The sequence below is a fragment of the Ursus arctos genome, unplaced genomic scaffold, assembly GCF_023065955.2.
Source record: "Ursus arctos isolate Adak ecotype North America unplaced genomic scaffold, UrsArc2.0 scaffold_24, whole genome shotgun sequence".
Classification (NCBI taxonomy): domain Eukaryota; kingdom Metazoa; phylum Chordata; class Mammalia; order Carnivora; family Ursidae; genus Ursus; species Ursus arctos.
The window spans coordinates 29,659,834-29,686,822 of record NW_026622919.1 but is presented as its reverse complement, the minus strand read 5'-3'; the positions used below and the strand labels follow the sequence as shown (position 1 = coordinate 29,686,822).

General features: G+C 40.3%; 1 protein-coding gene across 1 annotated transcript in view; it reads right to left on the bottom strand.

The window, feature by feature from the left end:
• ANKFN1 (ankyrin repeat and fibronectin type III domain containing 1) overlaps positions 1-26,989 on the bottom strand; it is a 376,358-nt gene that overhangs the window by 46,200 nt on the left and 303,169 nt on the right. The window contains exons 8-13 of the mRNA XM_026517400.4: positions 23,140-23,237; positions 20,263-20,353; positions 14,732-14,839; positions 6,458-6,557; positions 6,016-6,148; positions 5,443-5,559 (exon numbers count right to left, since the gene is read on the bottom strand). Coding sequence (XP_026373185.2) covers positions 5,443-5,559; positions 6,016-6,148; positions 6,458-6,557; positions 14,732-14,839; positions 20,263-20,353; positions 23,140-23,237 — 647 coding nt within the window. The remainder of the gene's footprint in view (positions 1-5,442; positions 5,560-6,015; positions 6,149-6,457; positions 6,558-14,731; positions 14,840-20,262; positions 20,354-23,139; positions 23,238-26,989) is intronic.

Sequence of the window (26,989 nt, the reverse complement as noted above, 5' to 3'; positions counted from 1 at the left end):
ATTTTTTTTAAAATAACCTAATCATTCAGATTATTCCTTTCCAGTAACTGACTTCTAAATCATAGAGAAGTTAATTGGATAAGGCTTTTCATCCAGCCCTCTGGAGTAATACAGTTTTATATAAAGGCAATTTGTTGCCAAATAATACTGGTAAATAAACTGGTAAACTGGCTATCAAAAAAAGAGGGCCTGATTTACAACATAGGCCAATTTCTGTGGTGTAAATTCTCCCACTGATGCTAGCTGGTTTAAAGCTACCAGGCTACCAAGAGTTTAACAACAAGCTTTCAGAATTCCTGAATATTTGACAGTTGGCTCTCTCGAGCCAGTAGAAGTTGGCTCCAGCACACCACCGCCACTGCTGCTAAGCCTTTAGTTACACTGGTGTTGAGTTTCAGAGCGGCTGCTGTTCATTAACTCTTAGACTTCTGAGGAATTATTTACCCTCTCAGGCCCTGAGTTTCATCATCTAAAATTAAGGGTCGACCCTTATGCTAATTCTTACCTTATAGAGTGTTTGGGGGATTAAGTGAAACAATGCATGAGAAATTTTTTGTAAACTTGTAAACTTTCAAGCTTCATACAAGTAGGTATGGGCTTTCTTTATGCTCTAATTGGAATCCTGCCCTGGCTTACACTCTCTTTTTCAGGATTCCACCTAGTTTTCATCTTTTCTGGGAGGACTTTCCCGATTCTCTCAGAATTTACCATCCCTTCTTTTGTCCCCTATCATTTCCTGTACAAATTTGTGTCTTAGTGTGATACTGGCTGTCCTGCAGGTTGATGTAACAGAAGCTCAAAGATAACCATGATAATCATGACAACCGTGATGTCATAAGCTCATGGTTGTTTCATTTCTGTGTCTCTGGGTTACTTGCACAGTGCCTGGCACATATAAATAGCTCAGTTAAGTCTTTGTTGACTGAATTAACACTTTATCATTAGGACACTGGAAAATATGATTTAATTTGGACCAAAGCTGGTGGGGAGACATTGAATGTGGTGGTCATTGCATTTAAGCACAATTATCATCAGTGGTTTCACCATCATCTTTGGATATGTTGACCAATAGTTTGCATAAGAAAGCACTAAAAGTATTCCTGAAATTCTTCATTGACATCAAATTGGGTTGGAGAACTAGCTCTGGGGAGAGCCCAATTTCAAAGCAGAATATACTTGTGAAAATAAACTGCAACCATATTCCAAGAGGGCAAATTTGGGATTCTTTAGGACCTAAAGAAAAACCAAACCACCTTAATACCTTTCATGCTGTGAAATCAAGATTGGGAGATCTGGGAACCCTGAGGATCCTACAAGTTAAAGAGGAATAAAAGCCACCTGATGACTCACAGGAAGCATCTAGGTTATAATCAGAACAAACCACAGACTATCGATAAGCCTTAGACAGATAAGCACACTACTTAGACACCTTTATTCAACTTGGGATGACATGGAAAGTTGAAGGAAATCCGGAGTAGAGATACAAAGGCTTGGAAAAGGAGAGTAAAATTATGAGGAAACCTTTATCCCCCTTCTTGAAAAATGAAAAAGACATAGTATTCATAAGTTGTTACCTGGCTTTTACTCACTCTTGGTAATTTCTAAAAGCTACGGAAGGGGAAAGTTTAATGTAACCCAATCTACAGAGTCAGATCATTACTGTATTTTGAGGGTAAGTATTTCAGATACCCCTCAGTGTAAGAGCAATGTACACTTCTGCCTCCTGGGGACTCTCTCATTTTTCTAAGGGTGGGAAAGACAGTGTGGGGTCTTGGCCACTTATGGGTTTTCTCCTCTTATTATTTTTTTTTTACTCCAAATACTGGCAGATAATTGTCTTTCCTCCTGCTTAGATCATATTAATCGATTAATCAGTTCACACTTTACCTTCTTTCAAATAAAATCTAAGACCACTTCTCCTAAATCAGCTCCAAATGATGCAGAATAGATTACTTTTACTTTTAAAGCTAAATGTGGATAATTTCTCCTATTCATCTGCTTTTGGTAAATGAACACATAATAAGATGATGAAATACTGGAAAAAATGTAGGCTTTAGAGTTATATAGATCTGTATTTGCATCCAGACTCTGCTACTTCCTGTTAGTGCAACCCTGGGCAGGTTATATAACCTTTCTAAGCCTCAGTTTTATCATCTGTGAATTGAATATCAATAATCCTACTTTCTCATTAGGGTGTGGTGGAGGTTAAGTGAGATATAGTTTGTAAAGCACTTATCACAGTGCCTGGCATGTATTCTGTGAAATAACTGAAAGTTGTTTCGTTATTGTTATTTATTATTATGTATTAAAGGATCTCACTATAGAGCAGAAATTGCAATATAAGACACCTGGTGCACAGTGGTTGGTATGCACTGTGATGAAGGTAAGTCAGTGTGTGATGGAAACAGGAGGAGAAAGATGGCGACGGTGGGGATAAAATGTCTGAGCCACTCTTGAAAGAGCAAGAGTCAGAGTGTGACATGGTCAGAGTCTTTTATTGGCTACTCTGGGAGAAGCGTGGAGAATGGATTGGAGGGTGTATTGGACTATATACATTCCAGTATATATAATATTGGAAGCAGGAGCATGACTTGGAGTCTTTTGATGTAACTGGAGTAATCAGGTAGCGGTAGCGATGCTGGAAAGGGGAGGACAGTACAGTGAAATATACCAGAGGTAGGTCCACAGGATTTATGTATGGCTGATGCCAATCAAGCTATTTAAGAATGCATTTTTACTTTCCTCTTAACATCATAAAAATGTTAGATTAGCAAAGAGACCTAAAATATTAAGTAGCACTTTCCCAAAATTCAGTTTTTTCCTCTTGTGAAATATGTTTCTGTGCCTGTCACTCCCTTCCTGCTGCCTAAAAATAAAAGGTGGCTTCACTATTTTTAGACATTTTCATCCTAAAGATCAGCAAATGGTTTGGGTGATAGGTCCTACAAAAAAAAAAAAAAAAAAAAAAAAAGAAAAAAAGAAAGAAAGAAAGAAAAGAAAAAATGAAGAAGACTGCTGTTATGTAAGCAGGCAAACAGAAATGTGAAGTAGAGAGGTAATGCATAGCAGTGCTCTGGCCTTTGATGGCCACTGTAAAGGGTAACTATTTACTGAGTACTGTGAGGCACTGGTCACCATGCAGGGCTGGTGAACTATCCAGGTGGTGACTATGGCATGAGGTATATTTCTGTGATCCTTTTTTTTTTTTTTAATAAGCTAGAGTACCCCTGGTATAATCTTTGGGGTACAGGGGTTGGACAGACAAATACATTTATTTCTCCAACCAATACTGTTGTAATAGGAGCAATGAAAAAAGAAAGTGGGGTTAATGCCAGGAGGCTCTGCAACTTGGTAGTGCGAAAAGAATTCCCATTTATTTTCTTAATGAATTATACAGTGAAGTCATCAGCTGGTGTGGGGTTGGAGAGTGTGGGGAAGGGTTAGGGGTGCAAGAGAATGGAGGAGGTTTTAAATACTTGCCTTATAGTTTGGGAAAGTGAAATTAGTAGAGAAACGGCGTGTGATCACCAAGTAACTTAATGTGAGAACTGTAGCCGTGAATTTAACAAAGAAACAGTCAGCCTCCTTTTTTGGTGACTTCACTATGCCTCAGTGTGCAAATACTCCAGTGTAAATATGTTGGATTCATCCAGGCTTGGATTTTTTCCAAGTAAATACTATGGGGGGAGACAGTGGCCAGGAATTTAGAATATTTTCAAGGGAGTGATTAGGATGGGCCGAGGAATCTAAGCTGGGCAAAGAAGGAAATGACATCAGAAGGGGTTGATAAATTATGAAAAGTGGTGGGGCCAATATATTAGGGGGCCAGGGAAATCCAAGAGCTATTGCAATGGAAGTAGTTGAGTAGGGGGCACGCTGGCCATCATGGCTTCTCTTTAGCGCCTCAGTATCTAGCTGTACTGGCTGTCACGGCCAGACCCTTCTAATGTTACCGATACGAGATGAAAGTGTTCTAGGAATAAAAAGCCCCATTTGAAATTCTAAGCTTGTTCAGTTTGTGATCCAAGCATGTGTAGGCTGTATGATGGGTTAATGAGAGTCCACTAAGGTGTCTGAGTCTCCCGCGAAAGAACTTAAGTAAGGTACCAAGGATCCTCCTGGGAATGAACTTTTATCCATAGGAAAGAGCAGTTTGAGGTACAGTGGCTTGTTCCAACTCAAGCTGATCAGTGACAAAAGGAAGGGGCACTTTGAATTCAGTACAGTCATCATGGCCCAGCTCCAAGAACTTTTCCTTGAGTTGAAGAAGATTTTGTAAGTCAAGAGTGAATTGAAATAGGGAGCATTGTTTGCTAAAATCTCTGAGGCCACTGGGCACACAGGCAGTAAGCTGTTTATGCAGTGGAGTATAGCGCAGGAGGAGTAAGAGTTGCCTTTCAGAATTAGAATAGCAACACAATAATTGTTACTATTTCAGGTGGTTGAATTGTTATTATTGTGTGGGTCAAGAAATGAAGTTCCTGTAATTGCCGGTGGGGGTGGAGCCACAGAAATATTTTTTTGTTGTTATGATCCTATTTTTATGCCTTGGCTGGTATGGCCTGGCCAAACACAGCTTACATAGATTCCTGTTATGTGTATTTCTGGGGTTTATGTAACTGACAGCTTTGTAGGTAAATACCCATCGCTGATAAAGGCTCAGTAGTCTCTTAAAGACACCAATTCCATGTAGCTAAGAACCACAAATTCAGCTAATACCAGAAAACAATGAAAGGAAACCCAGAAGAGCTTGGTTAAAATTCAGTGTCCTTTCTAGGAGGGGGCTCTGTAACCTACAAATATTCTTGTAGGGCTTGGGGACCTGATCTGATTAGGTTAATATTATGGAAGGATGAATAAATTTAGGATTAAAGGCAACCTTCTAAGAATTTTCTTTCTTTCTTTCTTTCTTTCTTTCTTTCTTTCTTTCTTTCTTTCTTTCTTTCTTTCAGTAAGCAAAAATGTATGCAAATTCCTGTGCTTTAACTAAAGATCAAGCCAAGAAACTGTTCAGAATATCTGCTGGTCTCTTTTTCCATTGCTATACACTAGTTAGATGCACAGGGTGCCGGAGCAGCAAATCAATCCTGTGATTGAGTCAAGCTCCTCTTATTTTGCAAGTGATGAAACTGAGGCCCAGAAAGGAGAAATGAGTTGACTGATTAATATCAAATCCAGAACTCAAGTCTCACCTCTTGTTTAGGGGGTCACTCCTAGACTCTTGAAGAGAGACCCTTGCTCCTTGTCCAGGAAATTGCCAAAGGCACAGTTTCCCTACATGAACAGATGTGCAGCTCAGACTGTGTAAGAAGCCTTTATATGCTTAGGGATCTGAAAGAGAAAGAAGCCCATCCTTTTCCTTTCTAGGTGGGCTTGGTAACTGAACTGACCGAGCTCTTCTAAGATTTCCTTGGGAATCTGGGTTGAAACCTGGCCCCTCACCTGTAGCTGGGCCGTTGCTGCGAGCATCTTCTGCCGAGTCTGCAGCACTGTGGATGAGGACATGGAGATAGGTACGCTTTGTCTCAACCACCTTATATCTTCCCACATACAAGACAGCTGCAAAAGAAGTCATGAGGTCATATTATCATCCAAGCCAGTACATGATTTAGGTTGTGGCATCAAAGCAAAAAGCAGGGAAAAGGAAACCTGACCCCTGATGTTTGTTCTCCAGTCCATTTTCAGATACATGCAAAACAACTTTTTGATCTCTGTCCAATTGGAAAAAGATCTGAATGTTAATGAAATAGTCAGATCCACATTTTAGTCTTTGCCAAATGATCCCATAACTCAGAATAGTGGAGACACAGTCTGACAGAACGCAAGCTTCTTTGCTTTGAAAATGTAGGGTAGATGCTACTTTGACATTTTTTTATGGCACAGGGCTGAAAGAAGACCTTTGAGATAATTTACTCCCACCCCAATACTTTGATCACTGGAGACTCCTCAACAGAGGTCTCAGAGTTATGCACAGAAACATTGGTGCAAACTGGGGGAAATCAGAACTTAGTATACCTTTGTGAACCACAGAAAATCTTGTGTAATGGAACTGGTATGAGAGTCATCAATTTCAACAATTGGTATTTGATCTTCACTGGTGACTAACATATTGTCTTTGTAATAAAATATAACGGCTATGTAGAGTCCCCTAAAAAGAAAAAGCAAAATAAAGAATTGTCTTCAAGTGTCTCTTCTACCAAGCTTGACTCATGGAAAAACATATTTTTGGTCATGATAAAAGATCATTTAAAATATACGTATGAGCACAGTACTGCTATCACATGTTCACAGGCTAGAACTCAGTGAAATTACTGTCTTGCCCAAATTCTCAGGAGAAAAGTGAATTTCATACTCTTTTAATAGCAAAAAGGAAATTTCTATCATGTTGCTACTAAGAATCCAAACCAGCTGATTCCTGAGAAGTTAAGACTTCCTGGAAAAACTGCATTGGACCCACCGTTTTAAGGTCTTCACAAACTTATTTGAGGAATGGAATAGGTGTTTCAGGCTCCTTGAGACTGACTGCTTGCGGCCTGTGGTTTGTAATTTTGAAGTTTCTGAAACACAGAAAAAAATACAGTGTAAATTCCATTGGCAGTGCAACACTCCCAGTACCTTCTTCCCACCTCCCTGCCTTCCTCTTCCCTGTCCCCTTGGTGTCACTTATCCTCAGTTTCACGTAGGGATTCAGCTCATTCAGCTCATTCCTACAAAAATCTCTTATATCTTGAGTTGCCAGTGGTTACCTCAATTAATGATCAGCTCCTCAGAAATGCTGGAGATGAGTAACATTTATAACTCTAGGGGAAACCACTTAGGCATTTTGTTTATATTTTCCAGATGAGTGATTTATTAAAATGTGGGATAAAAAGAAATGGAATCAATCTTTGCCCTCCTCCCACTGCCTTTAATATTCATATATTTCTCAATGCTGGCAAAGCTCTTCTTGTTAGTCTATATATTCCGTTAATTTTTTTCATTATACAATTAATATAGGTACATTACAGAAAGTCTAGAGAATAGATAAAAAGAACAAAACTCCACGTACTTCAGTACAACCATGGCTAGCATTCTGGGGCAGTTTTTTCCAGTGTATATGTTGGCTTACAAAAATAGTAGGCATTGGTATGATTGTCATCATTATTATTCAGAAGAAACTGAGATTGAGAGGTTAAAATGGATTCCTCAAGATTGAAAAGTCAGTACCCAGAAAAACCGAGACATTAATTTACTGAACAAATATTTTTCTGTACACTACTATGTGCCATGGCTACCTTGGTGAGCAAGTCATCCATTGCTTTTCTTCATCCCTTCCATTTACAGCCTGGAGCTTTCACTGATAAAACTCGCAGACTTCCCCAGATAATTTTTACAAATAAGTACTCCATGGAGCTGAGCTCAATGATCACTGATTTCAGTTCTCCCATTCTGTCTCATGAAGGGACGCTGAGGTTGTTGGGGTCATCACCAGACTTCGGACAGACGTGTCACTGGGGTGAGAACATGGTCTGCATCACTGCAGTTAGGCATGGAAAGCTGGGCAGATAGCCTGTGGTTGAGGCCCAGTGTGGTTCTGCTTATGATCCTATAGGAACAGTTGGGAATAAGCTGACTGACACAAGCATTCATGCCAGCTTCAAGCTAGTGCTGGTAATGGTTATTCCTGGCAGAACAAAGCAAAAACATTTTTTTCTGACTTGAACATGAATTTGGCTGGTCACACCGTGCTTGAAAATGATGCTGCTGGGACTTCCGGTTAAAGGCAGCTTTTTGAACATATTCATTACATACTACTCTCTCCCTAAATTTCACTAAAATCAGAGTAAAGAGATTAAAAAAAAAAAAGGAAACTACATAAATCTATAAAGACAAAGAGATGGGAAAGGAAACAAAAGCACGTGAACTTTGGTAGCTGGAAAGCAGATGGACAGATGGATTTAGCAGACTTGAGAAAGATGAATCCTAAGCCAGCAGTGGAGAAGGCTGAGAGGTAACCCGAGTCACCCCTTGGGCACCACATACTGCTGGAAGTGGGGGATAAGTGTGGAGCTAAAATCAGAGGGATTTGTTGAAGTCTGTTTAAAAAGCAGTCAGACTTCTAGATCTCCTTCTGTAACCTGCATAGCTGGACAAATACCCCTTCCCCACTCTAGAATAAAAACTAGTGGCTTATTCTCTGAAAAACATAAAAATGGGTTTCTAGAGTGGGGATATGGAGTACAGTTAAAAATGGGGGTGGGAGGGTAGTACTGTACCCAAAACAGGTGGATGAGATGAAAGTTTCCATACAAATTATTTCCCCATCAGGCTCTCAGAACACTGGTATTCAAACTTACACCCTCCAGGAAGGATACTGGAAGAAGCTTTTCTGGAGACTCTGACCAGACTAAGAATTCACTTAAAGCTTCTGACTTTGCTTTCATTGGTTTCTGAAAGAAGAGGCCATGCCAGATCACCCTTCAGTGAAGCCTATAGATAAAGAGCCCTCCCCAACAGCTGTTGAGCTTTCTTTTCTTAAATCTTGGTGAAGATCCAGGTATCACCAGGCAGATGGGAAAAGCATCGAACAGGAAAGACAGAGGCCAAAACCAAATAAACAAAAGAGCTATTTACAGGAGAGACAATGGTGAGAGAAGAAACTATAAAATGAAACGAAGCCTATCATTAATAGCCTGAGAGAGAAACAAAGGCACTGCACCCTTGTGAAAAGGGTAAGAGTCTCTATCAGAAACACTCAGAGAATAAAAGAGAGCACTGGAAATTAAAAAATATACTATCAAAAACTGAAAAACCCAATAGAAGGCTTAGAAAATCAGGTTGCTGAAATCTCTGAGAAAGAGCATAAGGACATGGGGATGGAAAGTAGAAGAGAAAAAGAAACATTAACAGGCTAACCTAGGAGGTTTGACATCTGGCTATGAGTCCTAGTAGGAGGGAGCAGAGGAAAAAAAGGGGGAGAAATACTAACAATTAACTTAAGAATATATCCCATAATTGGCGTAGCTTCTCATGTTGAAAGGGCTTGCCAGGTGCGCAGCACAACAGATAACAGCATACCCACACTAAGGCAGTGCAGTTTTTATATTATTCAGTATATTAAGAGGGTGAGGGGTAGGAATTGTAATGTGCATATAAGAGGTGGGGAGGGGAGAAAGGGAAATCATCCTTTCTTAGTGAGGTGATGCCTCAAATTTAAAAAAATCAAGAATTAGCAATATAAACATGTTATTCAGAGACATGAAGAAAATACCAAAGCAGATTTTAGAGTGCTGAAGTTAAAAAGAAACTTAAAAATCTCCCGGAGAAGAAAAAAAAGGTGGGGCGCCTGGGTGGCACAGCGGTTAAGCGTCTGCCTTCGGCTCAGGGCATGATCCCAGCGTTCTGGGATCGAGCCCCACATCAGGCTCCTCCACTATGAGCCTGCTTCTTCCTCTCCCACTCCCCCTGCTTGTGTTCCCTCTCTCACTGGCTTTCTCTATCTCTGTCAAATAAATAAATAAAATCTATTAAAAAAAGAGAAAAAAAGGTATCCTATAAAACCTCTGGAATTAGAATGACATCAGACTTCTTAGAACTGAAAGCTAGAGAAGGACAAAGCAACACCTTTGAAACCTGACAGAAAAATTATTTCAACCAAGAATTCTATACTTAATCTGAAACCTTAAATAAGTGGGAAGGAGAATAGATGCATTTTTAGACATTCAGTGTATCCAAAAGTTAGCTCCCAAGAATCCTCTCAGGACATTACTGGAGTGAGGACTCTACCAAAATGAAGGACTAACCAAGAGAAAGTAAGACCTGGGATACAAAAAGAAGCAGTCCAATATTGGAGGGTGGCCAGAGAGTCCTTAATATGGTGGTGAGAGGAGGTGCCAGGGCACACTGTGTGCCAGACACACGCAGCCAGCAATGAGTCTAGGTGGGAGCAGGTCACAGGGCTTGGAGAGGTTTCTCTAAGAAGATGCAGTTGAAACGGTACTAATATGTTTGATTGGATTGAGAGGAAATGGACATAATTGGAGAATAGCTTGGGGATTAATTAGTTATAACCACATAGAAAAACAAGCAAACATACAATAAAAGATGACTGTTAAGTACAGGGAGAACAAAAAGTTATCCAGGAAAGGAAAATAATCATAGAATTAAGTGATCATTATAATGCAAGCAATAAATATTGATCTTACTAAAATTACAATACAGATATATTAGGAGGATGAAGGGCAGCAATTGTAATGTGCAAGTAAGAGCGGGAGGGGAAGAAAGAGAAATCATCTTTTCTTAGTGAGGTAATGCCTCAGGTTAAAAAAATCAAGGACTAGCAATATAAACATGTTATTTAGAGATATGAATAAAAAATCAAAAGAATTGGCCAAAAGAATTGAGCCTTTGGGGAATAAAAAATGGAGAACAGGAGGAATTGCTTTTTTTAAATAATAAAGCTCTTAAGTACTTAAGTCATTCAGTCTTTAAAAACAGCTGACAAGTATAGATAATCCTTTTTTTAAAAGATTTTATTTATTTATTTGAGAGAGAGAGCACAAGCCGGAGGGAGAGGGAGAGAGAATCTGAAGCAGACTGCAAGCTGAGCACAGAGCCCGATGCGGGGCTCGATCCCACGACTGCGTGATCATCACCTGAGCTGAAACCAAGAGGTAGACGCTTAACTGACTGAGCCACCCAGGCACCCCAAGTATAGATAATTCTTATCTGCATTTTACTGGTGAGCAAAACGAGTTATAGAGAGGGTAGGTAATTGCTCAAGGTCACACGGCTAGTAAGTTTCCAGTCCGAATTTGAACCCAGCTAATCCATGATCTTGGCTGCTTACATTAAGATCAGTCTCACATTATAATCATACATAATGTAAATTAAAATGAAGATTAAACTGAGAAAAAAAGAAAGAAAGAAAACTACTACTACTACTGGTTGGGAAAGGGGCCCATGCAAATGTTAAACATTCCGGGTCTCCTCCATTCTGGGCACATGAAAGAATTTCACTTCTTGGAACCCTGTGGTTGGGTGTAGCCATGTGGCCAGTTCTGGCCAATGAGTTTTGAATGTAAGTGACATACATAAAGTCCTGTCCATATAATACATTCAGGAGTTTCTTTTCCTTCTCCCATGGGTGCTGGCAAATATTTCTAGAGAAAGGATGGTGATAACACAGAAGGATAGCCCTCAGCTGACCAGTGGTAGACAGATAGCTTGTGGGAGAAACACATATTTGGGGAGTCATTTGGTTACTACAACATGATATAGGTCATCTTGACTGATACAGTGGCTTCTATTCTGGCTTCTGTCTCTGTGTAGCTCAGAGCTCTGGAACAGTGGTTGGTGTTCTGGACTCTGAATACAGTAATTCTTTAGCTTTCAAGTGCTTGGCACATAGGGAGTTTATTCTATCCATATTGATATGTCTTGCACCTGACACATAGTAGGCTGTGTTTCAGTTAATGTTTGCCAGCTGAAAGATTGGATGATAACTGAATTCACTCCCACAGGGAACTGCTATAGTGAATATACTGGCTTATGACTCATTACATATGTCAGGGTATAAACCCTGTGAACGATAAAGGCTGCTCAACATCTCCAGTGAATCCACATCCCAGTACTGAACATGCAGATTAACTGTGGCCACTTTTTTAACCAAAATACAGAAATTAACGTGGGTTTTAGTATCTCCCATGTAGGGCTTTGGTAGTAGAAGTGTTGTTTATTATTACTTCTGCATCTGGAATATGCTGTGTATTTACTGAGCACTCTGGGCCCATTACAATGGAGTCAGTGATTACATTTTAATTCTAGGATGTATCAGTAAAGTGCTGAGGAGGAAGAGAGTCTCCATTCTTCATCTGGAAGAGCAACGGAAGGAAAGCTGGAGTTTGTGAAGTGCCTACACTATGCCAGGTGAGTTTGCTGCATTATATAATTTAATCCTCATAACAGTCCTGAAAGATAGATACTATTATCTTGATTTTTCTGATGGGGAAGCTATGGCTTAGAGAGGTCAGATAGTTTTCTTAGGGATACACAGCTAGAAAGTAGTAGAACTGGGATTTGAAATAATTCTTTTACCTAAGTGTAAAATTTGTATATGCACTCAACCACACAGATCTTAATGTAGGTGAGTATTTTATTTTATGTTTCAAGTTTTATTTAAATTCTAGTTAGTTAACATATAGTGTAATATTGGTTTCAGGGGTAGAATTCAGTGATTCTTCACTTACATTCAACACCGAGTGCTCGGCACAACTAGTGCCTCCTTTATACCCATCCCCCATCTAGCCCATCGCCCCACCCACCTCCCTCCAGCAACCCTCAGATTGTTCTCTGTAGGTAAGAGTCTGTTTTCTGGGGGCGCCTGGGTGGCACAGCGGTTAAGCGTCTGCCTTCGGCTCAGGGCGTGATCCCGGCGTTGTCGGATCAAGCCCCATGTCAGGCTCTTCCGCCATGAGCCTGCTTCTTCCTCTCCCACTCCCCCTGCTTGTGTTCCCTCTCTCGCTGGCTGTCTCTATCTCTGTTGAATAAATAAATAAAATCTTTAAAAAAAAAAAAAAAGAGTCTGTTTTCTGGTTTGCCTCCCTCTTGTAGTTGAGTATTTCAAATAACAATTTTGTAGTTTCTCTGTATGTAATACCTAATTATCCTTGGTTTATCATTTGAGACAGAGTAATGTTAAATTATCTTAAAAATCATTCTTTTTTTTTGGTATGAGGTCATTTCCTTTAACTTGGCATATAATAGGTCAGCATTTCCCAAAGTCTGTGCCTTGGAACACTAACTCTGTGAAAAAAGTTTCACAGTGACTTTACAAATAAGTTTGGAAAATGCTTGGTTAACCAAATTCAAAATGTCTCTTTATTAGAGTCTTTAATATTGTAATGCCAATTTTACATTTCCAGGAAAGGGATATATAATGCAATATTTTCCAAACTTATTGACCAGAGACCCCTTTTCAGCTGAGCATCTTAAAAATCAGAAAACACTCGGTACTGTTTAAGTGTCCAGAGAACATTTAAATATAAAAAATATTTATCATTTTTGGGAAGTTCTACTTATACCTTACTTAAATTTTTCCTGACATTGTGTGCATATTTACATTCCTGTGGGGGAATAGCATATACATGATAAAAGTTGAATAGAAACTATTGAAATAATTGGGTTGTCTAGATAATTGTTCCTTGATTATTAGATAGTAACCTAATAGTATACGGAGAGCATCTAAATCCTCAGATAATATGAAAACCCCCCATTCTCATGAGTAGTTCTAGTTTTCCCCCTCTGGTAAAGACCAAACAAGAAATGACTTATGAATTGCAAGGAATCATCTATTCAGTTGCTTTATTACCTTTCCCTGCCATGTAAGAACCAACTGGCAGGGGAATGATGGAGAGGCAGTGGAGAGAACGGAGCCTAGATAATGCCTGGCCTGCTTAAATGAGCCCCGATAACGGAGAACCGAGTATCCGTTGGTCAGTGTGGAATTGTTAAGGCCATGGTGTGGGTAAAGTTTTCCTACACATCTGGGAATGAGACCCACTTGGATTTCTTTCTCAGCTTCTTCCATGCACATTTACATTTTCTAATGAACTACTCATTAAAAGAATATTACTTTCTTGCAAACACTTGTCCTCATTTCTAGCTATGGCCAACATTTCTGAAGAGCTCTGTTGTTACAGCTATACAGTAATTGGGACCAACTGTTTGCTAATACCAAGTATGATTTTTTATACCTAGTTCAAACTCAGCTAGCGTCTCTTAGTTTCAACCATGGATTTCTTACCTAGCTGGCCCAGCAGTGCCCTGAATCTAGAGAGTGCAATGCAGTTGGGATCTGATGGGTGAAGGAGCATGGAAAATGAAAACTTTATGGAGGCTTTAATTCTCCAAATAAAACTAAGTGCCTGTTCCACGAATCATTACAGAGATCAGAAACCTGACCCTGTCCCATTTGAATAGCCCAGATAGAAGTTTTTAAAAGCCTCTCAGAGATTTTCTGGGTATAGTTGGCTAGGTCTAGAGATGTGTGTGCTCTCCTTTCTCTTAAGCAGTACTACAGGGGAAGATTAAAATTTAGGGTGAGATCAAGATCTAGTGCCCGTCCCGATGTTCAGGGCAGGACACAAAAATGAGGTGTGGCAGGAAGATTGCACTTAGAGACAGAAAACCTAGGTCAGGATCCTGATTTTGTCTTTTCCTGGCATTGTGACCTTGGTCCAAGTCACTTAGCCTTAGTGGTGATTGCCAAAATGAGGATGAAAAAGAGACCGTGGATGGGAAATTGCATTGCCAGCTTTATTGCAAATATACATGAAGATTTCTTGTTGCTGTTAAAATTGGCTAAACTTCCTCAGGGATGCTCACGGAATTTTCCTTAGGGCTGAGAAGTTTGAGGGTGAATATCCCAAAGACCCAGCACACTGAGGAGTTTTGTGAAGGGACAATTCAAAGGGAAGGAACTACTGGCAGCTGCTGTTTTTCTTGAGCTTTTTTTTCAAACTGTTTGCATTGGAGAGAGGGTGAGAGAGAAAGAGAGCGAGGGAATGAAGGAGAGGGAAGTCTCTTCTGAAGGGTTAAAGCAAGATAGTGCTGTAAAGTGATTCCAGATGTACAAATATTAATATCTCTCTCTCCCTGATGAATGAGAAGGTATGACCCAGTTAGGAAACTGCTAACATTACCGGCGCCACCGAGACCTAGTCGATGGCCCAGCGCAGATTTTTATCCTTACCCCGGCAACTATAATGCTGATGGAGGGCTCGGACCTGCTGCAGCAGACCTTCCAAAACTTCACTCTGTCCCCTGTGTCTGGGCTCTCTGTCGTCATAGTCTTTCCAGTCTATTGAACAAAAGAAACAAACAGAACAAAATTTTAATGTGGGGGAGGCCTCTCCCCTGAGGCATGGCCTCAGGAGTTGGGTTCTGCTCACACCCCCAGACTCTGGCTAAGCACCCAGCACTTGCACAGCTGGCAGGCAGTGCCAAAAGTTTGGGGCTGCCATTGTTCAGGGCCCTGTGCAAAACAGCAATTGTGGTTGGTTTTCTGTGTTGGGCAGTTTTAGGGCAAGAGAAAGTGGTAACTGAAGGCCAAAAGAAAACAGGGGCTCTGGGAATCCAGTTTCCCCTCCCCAGCTCCTTACCCTCCTTTGCAGCATCCCGGGTCCTAATCAGCTCCCCTGCCACCTCTCCACTCAGCACCCCAAATCGCAACTGGATTTCCACAGTAGAAAAGAAAGGGGTGGGAATGTGCAGACTAGATGAAATCCACAGTCCCAATGCTTTTATTGTAGGTTTCACACTTTTGGCCAAATTGACATTTCTTTCCAAGGAAAGAGCCCACGTCGGATGCCAAGAAATGGAAATCTACATTTTGCTCTAATGAATGTCTGCTTTGGTTAGCTGGCACAGCAACCCCTGCACATACTCCGAGCCACCAACCACCCTGTCTGCTCAGTCTCTAAATATACAGTATTAGCTTACATGGCAAATTTGAATTGCAATACCCACTGAGATTTTTCTCCCCCTTCTATTTTCATTCCATTTGGCTATAATGATATCAAGAGTAATAACCCGTATGGGACTAATGTCAAGATGGTAATTCTGCTGTCTCCAGCTCTGGGTTTTTTTTTTTTTTTTTTTTTTTCAGCAGGTCTGTCACTTCTTCTATCTGAAGTCCATCCCTTCTTCTGTCTGCCCCCAGCCCAGTTTTGCTCTCTCAACCTTTTAAAAGCAACAACTTAAAACCTTTTAAAAGCAACAACTTAAAGCACTTCTTGGTTGAAAATGCTTTCTCTAAAAATGCTAGTCATTCTTTTCTTACTAGTAAAGCCGGTTAGTTCATGAGTGTATCTGAGGCTTAAATTCTAATTGAACCAGTTTCAAATTCTCTCCCCCCAGATTTATTTTAAAATATGGAGTCTCCCTTGTTCAGAAACTTAGGCAGATGTCCTGATGGTTAAACTTAGGTAAAACTTATTGGTCCACCCACAGCCTAACAGTCCAGCACAGTTAGAAAGAACACGGGTTCCGGAGTCAGATAAAGCTGGGTGTGAATCCTGACTCTTCCGGCTCCTGGCTCAGTGTCTGTAACGCACTAAACTTACACCGACAGGCCCTCTACTCTGTAATGTGAAAAATGAACATAGTATCTACCTTGCAGGATTTTTTGTGAGGATGAAATGAGGGCTTTGTTAGGTATCCAGTGCAATGCTTGTTAGATGGCATGGTGTAAATCATAACTTAAAAAAGAAGGGAATTCATTGATGAAGAGTGAATTCCCTGAGTAGCGAGTATGGAAACATCATTTCTAACCCTGTCAGGTGATTCGCTATGAGGAAGGAGGCCTCAGAGATTTTCGAATTCTTCCTCCTTCCTACCCTCCCCCAGGTACTCATCTCCATTTTCCCTCTCAGAAGACGGAGGCCCAGAGAGAACTATTCCAGTTCTATGTCACTCAGCTTGTCTGGGGCAGAGCCAGGACCATAATGTAGTCTTGTGGCCTCCATATAGTGCTTCTTTCCTTATAAGTGGACATGTCTTGTTTTGTTTCTTTTGGGAAGGAGGGTCAGAGCTTGGTTGAAGTTTGTGTGGTGTGGCTTAGTTGTGGTCAACTCTGGAGACAGGGAATTGGCATAGGTGCTTTCTGTTAGACTCTGTTCCCTGTGGGCAGAAACCGTGACTTAATTTCTCTTTGCCTCAGGTTTCCTCTCTGTAAAGTGAGTTTTCGAATACTTTTTAAAGGTTGTTTGAGGTTTAAAAAAATAATGTAAGTAAAGCACCATTCTGGGCACATCAGGGCCACTCATTAAATGTTGGTGAGGCATTGTGAATAGAAGGATGGTGTTCAGGTAGCCTTGGCTAGGAAAGGTGCTTTTACTGGGAAATTTGGAAATATCTGAGGAATCAAACTCCAAGTGATCCTCCGTCTTCTCTCTAGTGTCCCTGGTATCTGGGCACAGTGATCATAAACGCTGCTATCATGGATTCCCAAAGGCTGTTAGGAGTTTATTCCCTCAGTTGGGTGAATGCGTCTTTAGTGCTCATGATAAGAGCAGTAATGTTTGCTTGAGTAAGACTTCTGGGTGGCTGAGTTATTATGTGGCCCTGCACATGCTAATACATTGTAATGAGTGTTAATACTGCCATCAATGCAAGGGGAGATGAAATGGAGCTGGCTCTTTTCAGCTGAGCCCTATTACATCAGAGGCGAGCTAAAGCTGATGACTTTATGATACACTTGAAAATTGCTAATGCTAAATTGCAGCCCAAGTGAGCACTGGACATGATGCCAAGGTTTTTGGAAAGAATGAGTTTTTCTCATAGATGTTTGGAAGGTTCTGACGACTACATAAAATAGGAGACTTTAGGGATGAGGGAGAAAATTGAAAATATATTAAGAAATCAGGAACCTGACAGGAATAAACTTAGTGTGGTAGGAAAAGAGCAGATTGTGCCACATAATACAGTTCACTGTTCTGGTAATGAGACACTTCAGTTGCAACACAATGCAGAGCTTACATTCACTGGCGATATCAGGGCTTTCCTGATCGTAACTCAGACAAGCCTGTCTGGGTCCTTTTCTCTTATTATGTACCATACCATATAACATAAGTCTATAAAAACACATTAAGGCCTTTTGTAAAAATAAAAAAAAAAGGTTTTATAGCTTACTGGAACATATTACTAAATTTTCAATTACTCTGTCATGTTAGAATACATTGTCCTCTAGTAAATATCTGAATACTGATATATGTTGCATCACAATGTCATACTCTGTTTATAAATAGAGTTGGAGTGTTTTTATATTGTTCATATTGTTCTTTTCCAAGTGATACAGCATGTCTGCAGCAACTATAATGACATGTTTTTGGATTTTAGTTCTTTGCCAGATACCCCTACTAGTCAAATGGGCCAAGTTAGAAAGCGTTGGCAGTTGCTATGTTAATTAGCAAGTGCTAAGTGACTCTTCCCGGTCCTGGAAGACTGCTCTTGTCATTCTGGAGAAAGCCCTTTCAGATAGGCTGTGAGGGAGAGTGTCTGATTAGAATTTGAAGTTTATAGAACATCTGATGTTTATAAGTAAATGCATCCATATGCCGGTTAGAATTTGCATTTGGAGTGGGAAGTTCTCCCCTGTCCTGCCTTCACGTCAAATGACACTATCATTTTTTTTTCTTTTCTGTCCCTTCAATCCCTTCATCGATAATATATACTCTTTTTTTTCTCCCTAGAATGAGATGGTTTCCCTTAGTATCTTAATCTTGCAATATTTTTAGTTTGTGTTTCTGATGTCTTTAATAAGAAAGATGTCCAAATAAGACTGGAATAATTAAATCACCAAATGCCCATGGGACTCGGGGCCTTGGAGATCTCTGGTGCCTCTGGTCCAGAGCCCTATGTCACCTGGTGTGTCGCTATGTGAATCCGCTAGAACCGGCAGTCAGGAATGGTTGGCTGGCTGGCTCTTAGTCTGCTCATCTGCCTGATAGCAGAGGGCACCCGTTCCCACGGCACAGGAGACATGGCATGGGCTTGATCAGTTCAGGCTTGAATCCTGGCTCAGGCACATACAAGAGTTGTGACCTTGGACAAGGCAACATCCTCTCTGAGTCCCAATTTCCTTATTAATAGAGGAGGAGGACAGCATAGTGGTTAAGAACAAGGGCCATAGGGTTTGGGCCTGACTTCAGTGCTTGCTGATTTTGTGGTGTTGGGCTCTATGTATGCATGTGCCTCTATGTGAATAGTACTGGAATGCTATTAAAAACCACCTCAGTGCGTCGGTTATGAAGAGTAAATGAGTCAATCCAGATAAAGTTCTTAGATTAATGCCCAGCATATAATAAGTCTTATGTTGGCTCTGATGTTCAGAGTGATGCAGATGATGAAGATGATGGTGCTTAGCTATACGACAGGAACAGTGATGGAAGACCCGTGTGAGGATTCAGTGAGACGCTGATGAAAGCCCATAACGTGCCACCTGATCCATGGTTGATCCTAGGTAAAGGTTGTTATAAGACATGAAAATTACATAGATGTGTACAAAAGAAAGCTAAAGAGCCCACAGTCTTATAACCCAAATATCCACTGTCAAATGTTGATAGGTATGTGCCGACAGGCCTACCTAATAATAATCAAACTCACAGCTTAAATATGTGAAAAAAATTTTTGCATTATGTTTTTACATAAAACTTACATAAGATTTCTTCCACACAATGAATTTTTTAAACACCATTTTTAGTGGTTGCATTTTGTTCTGTAATGTGGATATGTATATATCATACTTTATTTAACCATTGAATTAATACGGGATATTTGTTCTCCCTATCATACAGGGTATCTCACTATATCCATACACTGTTACAGTGTGAATATTTGTTCATAATGTTTGTCTGCATTTGTTTCCTTAGGTTAGATTCCCAGATATATAATTATGGGGTAAAAAGACATGACTGTTCTTATTATGGCAAATTGTGTTCCACAAAGTGTGTAGCAGTTTGTACTCTTACAAGAAGCATATGATACCATTTTAAACTATCACATTCACGAAGGTTTTTAAAAAAATGAAAACAAATTCAGAGCAATAGGCTCATTATGCAGAAAAATCTATCATACGGTGTATCTAGAGATGTTTCTTCTGTTTAATTAAATTTTCTGGTTAATAGCTACCAAATATACCGAATATAATTAATCTTCAAATAATTAGAAGAGGCTTTGCTGGGGTTTTCAGCCTCCACTACAAATGTTATATATTTATAGAGTGTAGCAGAGTGCTTGTTAGTATAAGAAAGCGTTTTCTTCTGACAAAATGTCGGGTAAATAAGATTTGCTATATCTCATTCTCTTGTCAATTTGATGTGGGTGAGGGGGTGAGGAGGAGAGAGGAGAGCTAGAATGGGCCAGCCATTCCTGCCGTGTCATTCACAACATCCCCACAAAAGCCTTGGGAAAGGTAGGATTGGACTCATTCTACAGATTGAGAGAGTTTAAGGCACTTTTGAAGGCCACACAGCTAATAAAAGGTATCATGGGTGTCAAATTCGGTCATGCTCGTTCCAAATTCCCTCTTTTCATTCCACTGAGTTGCCTCCCAGGGGAACATTTCTGCAGAGGAATCATTCATTAGGCGGCTCAGATGCTACTCTGAGGTTTTGTTAGTCTCAAGCTGTGGGGAGAGGGAATGGCAATGGTATCCTGAGGATGGATGGAGGGGGGAGTTGGAGCCTGTGGCCAGGCTTGAGAGAGTTCACAGCCACCACCTACTAGAAGGCGAGGCACATGCCGGTACCGTGGTCTGAGCAGGTCCCCATCCTTTCATGTTATAAGCCGAGACTTGAACAAAATACTGTTGGCCCTGAAAAGTATCGAAATAGAGAGAATGTATGCATTAGGAATTGTACTGAATACTTTTACTCTAGAAGCAGATTCCTTTGTCTGATTAACTCATTGATCCATTGGGAAATCCACTAGCCATGCTTTAGCTTTCTAGCTTTTCCTGACTATTACATTTATGTGTAGTGTAATACACATCTTTGGGGTGCCCTCAGTGTCTATGAGCTTTCTTTTTTCAAAATTGGAATGTCATAATTACCTTTTTTCCCCCTCCGAATTATACACTGATTATTAAAAGTCACACAAAGTTCTTCAAGGTTTATCCAAAACAGCAATTCCTTATCTCTTTCTCCTTATTTTCCCCTCCCCAGAGGCAGTCACTATCACTTTTATTAGCTGATTGACTTGCTTTTAAAATTAACAAGTTACAATGAACTTCTTTTCAGATTAGTACATCAAAGATCTGGTTCATTCTTTTAGTGGCTGCATAGTACTTCACTGTGGGCAAATACTGTCATTTATTTAACCAGTCCCCCGATTGGTGAACATTAAGATTGTCTCCACATTTTATGCCACAATAAATAATGCTGCAATGAATATCTTTGCTCAGCTATTAAAACTTTTAAATTAATTCTTTGACTTCACTTCAATTTTAAAACCATCTTTAAAATAATGGCTTATACGTCTGCCTTCGGCTCAGGGCGTGATCCCGGCGTTATGGGATCGAGCCCCACGTCAGGCTCCTCGGCTATGAGCCTGCTTCTTCCTCTCCCACTCCCCCTGCCTGTGTTCCCTCTCTCGCTGGCTGTCTCTCTCTGTCAAATAAATAAATAAAAATCTTTAAAAAAAAAAAAAAAATAAAAATAAATAAATAAAATAATGGCTTATATTCTTTAATGTCTTATGACACTAAAAATTTAGGAGTTTTTGTTTACTTATAATCTTTTCAGATGTTTTGTATGTTTTTATATTTTTGCTTTGAGAAGTTATTTTTTCCCCCCAGTGAACCCAAAGAGGCATTTTTTAAGCCAGCATTTGATAAAACATTGCTTGTGAAATTTGTAAAATAGCATCTGAAGTAAAAAACCAAACCAAACCAAAAAACAAAGAACCACTGCATCTTTGTAGAGCCTTTGCTAGAAATTTTAATAATGTTGGCCTTACCATATTATAAAGTTAATTTTTAAAAAGATTTTATTTATTTATTTGACAGAGAGAGACAGCCAGCGAGAGAGGGAGCACAAGCAGGGGGAGTGGGAGAGGAAGAAGCAGGCTTCCAGCGGAGCAGGGAGCCCGATGCGGGGCTCGATCCCAGGACTCTGGGATCATGACCTGAGCTGAAGGCAGACGCCTAATGACTGAGCCACCCAGGCGCCTGAAAGTTAATTTTTTTTAACATTAAAAATAGGTTTCTATGTACTTCAAGGTTATGGCGATTCTGCAGAAGTGTCAGTCTCCTTCTAGGCTCTTATGTGATTAGGATAGTGTCTGAATTGCTCTCATTGGACGACCAAGTGGAAAAACTTAATCCCTATAAAAATTAGTTCAAATATTAGAGAAACTCTCTATATGGAGAGTTTTCCATTTTTATCACAATATCACTTTTTCGTTTAAGCAAAGGAAATTCCCTGGGGTTCTCTTCTGGCCCTCTTCCATCATGTGAGCTATAGGGTTGGGAACCAGTCCTCTGCCGATAGCATCTCTGGGGGCCACCCACTCCGGGGTTTGTTTGCTCTGGTAATCCACAGTTTTGGCCCCTGGTGTAGACGTGTGATTAGGACTAAAAGTCAAGATTCTGTGGCGGTGACCCAACCACCAAGAATTCTATTAGAATAAGCTGGTTCACACTGGAAGAGATGCAACCCCATGCAGCTTTTTAATGCCGGGTTTCAGGTTTACGCTTCACCGATGACCCTTTTAAAGGACTAATCTTTTAGAAGAACGCAACAACAACAAAATTCTCCCTCTCTCTCTCTCTCTCACTTAGAAAGTTCTAAGGTATTAATTATTTGAACTGGAGCAAAAAAATACAGGTTTGACTGAAGTATACCTTAAAAACTTTTCTTTAAAAATGATTTTGATGATTGTTTCATTGCATTGTAACTATTTGAGGAGATACAGGGTTTCTTCCAGTATGAACGGATTTGCTAGCTGTTTTTATTTTTTGCATTTCATATGCTCATCTGGCTTGCAGTTCTATAAAGAACTAATGTTTGAGTTTAGATCGGTTAGACAAATAAGCACAGTTTGTTCCAGTTTTTCATTCACAGTTGAACTTGGTTCAGGTTACTGAGAAATGTAGTGCCGCCATATATAGTTTCTTTTCTGTGAAAGCAGATTTAGACAGATTTTTTTTTTTTTTAATCAAGGGAAAAGGATTTCTCTCAGGAAATTGTATGACTCCAATAGATGACTGATCTCAACCGAGGCTATGGGGGTGAGGGTTAGAGGAGGCTGTTATTTTTACCATCAGACAGGGAGTCAAAATTGGATCTCTCAGAGCCTTTGATCCCCCCTGAAGATTAGACTGTGATCCAGAAAGCAGCAGCTTTCAAGGCTTGCATGAGGCCAGTCTTTTTCTGATCTCTGTAGAACATGGCAGCTTACAAAGCGGTTCATGCTGTCTGCTCACTCCTTTGTGGGGTTCAGATTATGGATACCAGACATATCTCACTTAACGAGTGGCAGTTGTTGCCAGAGGCCTGGGTGTTGGCAGCTGCTTCCAGAGTAGGCATTTGCTACCCAAATCCCAGCACAAACATCAGGGGCAAGGGAAGGGGAAGCCTAATGGGAGGATTTGGCATTTACCGTTGTAAGTCCTGTGATCGTGCATCTCAGGGTCTGCAGGTTTTCCATGATGATTTCTCCAGCCAAAGGACAAAAGTCTTTAGACATGCTCCATTCCACTGCAAGGAGAGAAAGAGACAGCATGAAATTCACTCATATATCAAGAAGCATCACAGAAACTCTAGCAAAAGTGTCTCTCAAAAATGATAAGTTTGCCCTCTTTTTCCTGTATTGGAACATCTCACAATCTTCCTTGGGATAAAAAGTCAGTTTCTAAGTTCACAGTTATTTTTTAAAACTAGAGAGGAAAATAATTAATCATGAACAGTGATTAATATATCTTCGATATACATCTGTGTACACAGGTACATACGGATATAGATACACACATGCTCAGGCACATTATATGTAACAGTCCGTTGTACGGACAAGTTATTAATTGCACAGAAGGAAAGGGCACACTAGAACATTCCCTTCTGTTAGCACCATGCTACTGAAAGTGCTACTTCAAGGTCCCAGGGGCGTTCTCATTCCAAATCAATAAGCTTCCTTTCATTTCTTTCCATGTCACTGGACACCTTCTTCTGGAAGCATTCTCTTCTTGTAGTGTCCCACACACTGCTCCCCAGGCTCTCCTCCTCCTCCTTGGTCTTGTCTTCCAGGCTTTTTCATTGGCTTCTCTTCAGCCTGAGGATTTGGGGTTTATGGCTCTCCTCTTCAGTGCTCTCCCCACACCTGACATCACTGAAGTGAGTGTTCATTCACAGTTCAACCTAATACCCAAAGTCTAACACCCCGTTTTACTGTGAGGCCATGTTTCTTCATAACATTCTCCACTGGTTGAAAACACTGTGGTCAGGAAAGATAAATTGTGCCTCATCAGTATAAAGTGTCTTAAGTGACAGTTTACCCATGGCAGGGTTTAAGGCAATCCTGAATGAAGCAGGAGCTTAAGGCACATGGAAGATAAGGCCTGCACATTCTAAACCTCATGATGACAAGCTATAGGTTTTAAGTTTATTTAAGTTATATTCCCTATGACACTTCAGTACTTCAGAATTAAGCCGAACCATCCCTAAAGCGTGCTGCTTCTCTTGAGTCACACAGTCCTCTGCTTTAGGGCTGCTGCCCTCGTACCCTTGGCTCCTCCTCTGTATGTTCCTAGGAATCTAGCTTGTTCTCCTCATGCTCTAGAAATTGCTTTCCTGAAGTTCTTACTGCTCTGATTGTCCACAACAGCCTCTTCCTGGGAAAGCCTGCCACTCTGGCCTCCCTGACGTTTTGCAGCCTTCTTTCCCCTTAGTCTTGGTTGCACCCTTTCTTCCTACCTCCTGACTCTCTCTGATTCCTGCTTTCCTTCTCCCTTTGCCGTGATGTTCCTTGACGGTTTGGTTTTTTCTCGCTTCACATCCTTTTCCCGGGCAGTGACCTTATCCACACTGCCAACGATGGCTCTCAAAACTGTAATTCTATATCCAGCCTCTCCCAGGACTTTAGACTTCCTCTTGCAGATCTCCACATGAGTGCCCGGTAGTACTTCTCTTTGCCAAAACAGGTGTCTCTTCTTGTTTTCTCAGTTTTAGCTCACGGCATTGCTATATACCCAATCACCCAACCCCGAGTCTCGGAGCATCCTTGCCTCCTCTTTTTCCCAGTTCTTCATGATCAGTTGATTACTAAACCCGGTAGGTTCTGCTTTAAAATGTCTCCCTCATAAGTTTCCCTCTTCACCTCACACTGAACTTAGTCTAGAGCAGGACTTTGTAATCACGTGCATCAATCTTCAACTGATTTTTTTTTTTTTTTGCAAGGAGGTGTAGGCCTGATTAACTGATCAACTCTCCTAATTGATTTTTCTGTTCATCTTCTTATCCTTATACAACAGCCTGAATTATATGTTAAAATGTAGATCTCATTATTTCATTTCTCTTCCTAAAATCTTTTCATAGTGTCCAGTTGCTTTCAAAATAAAACGAAATGTTGGGGCGCCTGCATGGCTCAGTGGGTTGAGTGTCTGCCTTTGGTTCAGGTCGTGATCTCAGGGTCCTGGGATTGAGCCCTGCATAAGGCTCCCTGCTCAGCGGGGAGTCTGCACCTCTCTCTCTCCCTCTGCCTCTCCCACCTGCTCATTCTCTCTTTCCCTCTCTCTCTTTCAAATAAATAGATAAAAATCTTTAAAGAAAAACTAAAATAAAACAAAGTAAAATGAAAGGTTAATAAGGCATTCAAGGACCTTCATAATCTGGTTCCAGCCTTACTCTACTATCCTCCTCCCCTGCCCTGTCTCACAGCAACGTCCTTGCTCTGTAAGTTCCTGTTACCTGGTTATTCTGTGTACTTTTCTGCCTCTGTGTCTTTTGCTCATCTTCCAACCACTGCTTGGCGAAACTCTACTAATCCGTTAAGATCTAGCAAAGTTAACTCTAAATTCCTCAGGAATAATTAAATACACCTGATTCTGTGCTCCCAAAGCCCTTTATTCATATGAAAGCAAGATTTATTACACACATATTATGCTTTATTGTATGTTTCTCTTTCTCTTGTTAGATTGTGACAAATTTGAGAATAGGAGAAATACCTTTCTCTCTCTCTTCTCTAGTACATGGATTTGTGCGTTTGGTGCATAGAATGTGCTTCCTAAATATTTTATAAATCAAATATATTCACTTTGATTATATGCATAGATACACACACACACACACACACACACACACACGCCCAGAGTAGACTGGTTTTTTCAACAAGGAGATATTTTTCTTCCTGTGAATCTTCTCCTTCTCCAGTCCCTTGCCCTTTGAAGCTCTCAGGCATGTTGTAAAATGTAATTAGAATCAAATGATTAAGATTGTATGTTAAATCTCAAATTAGGCCTACACTTCCTTATAAATATATATTCTAAAACATTTAATATATACATTATATATGTATCTATGTATGCATTTTTTTTCCAAAATATTTTATTATGCTTATGAGCTACTAGCTCTAAAGAAGCCAACTTTCTGAAAGTCAATCTGGACTTAAGGGTGCATATAACTAGCTAAAGAAAAAAAAAGGAAACCATTGAAGACATTATCACAAAACAAAATGAAAATCAGTAGCAAATTTGCAAGGGTATCTAGTAAAAGCAAGGAATACAGGAAAATTCTGGAAACAGAAATATCCTTGGTTGCCACTGACACATGCATCATTGACTGATGTGGAGGAGCTCCAAGCGGAAGGGTAAGAGTCAAGGGTTTCTGATTCCAGGCTAAGGATTCAGGGTGACTTCCTCAAAGAAGAGCTAGGGATTAGTGGGAATACCTCCAAGGGATTAGTGACAAGTTCCTCGAAGATACAGTCTTTAGAATTTGAAAGAAACTATTTATTTTTGAGTAACAACTGTTCATGTTCTATTGAAATATGTCTTACAAAACATGTTTTAGGTGGAAAAGAGGACCTGGCTTCTTGAAAGACAAAGCAAAAAACAAATAGAACAGCTTTGTAAGGAGATACGGTACTGCTTTGGAAGTTAATAGAAAGTTTTTTTAAGCATTTAAGTCTAATTAGATCTCATATCATGAAAGAAGATTCACATGGAAGGAAAAAATCCTCTCTGTTGGAATGGACAATCTGTTCTGGGGCAACCAACAGTCTTTTTCTTCTATGTACTTCATTGGGTTGGTGGACTCTTTCGACATGAAGAAAGGAGCTTCTGGTCATTTAAAAAACCAGGGAGGGGAAACAGAGCGAGCAGGAATCACTTTGAGAGCCCACTGGGAATTCTAAGAAGGCAACTTAGCATGGTCTCTCTGGAAAGTTATGTGTAGGTAGTTTAAAGACTTAATATTAAAGCCATGAGAAAATCACTTATAAGCCTGCTCTAAATCCCTGA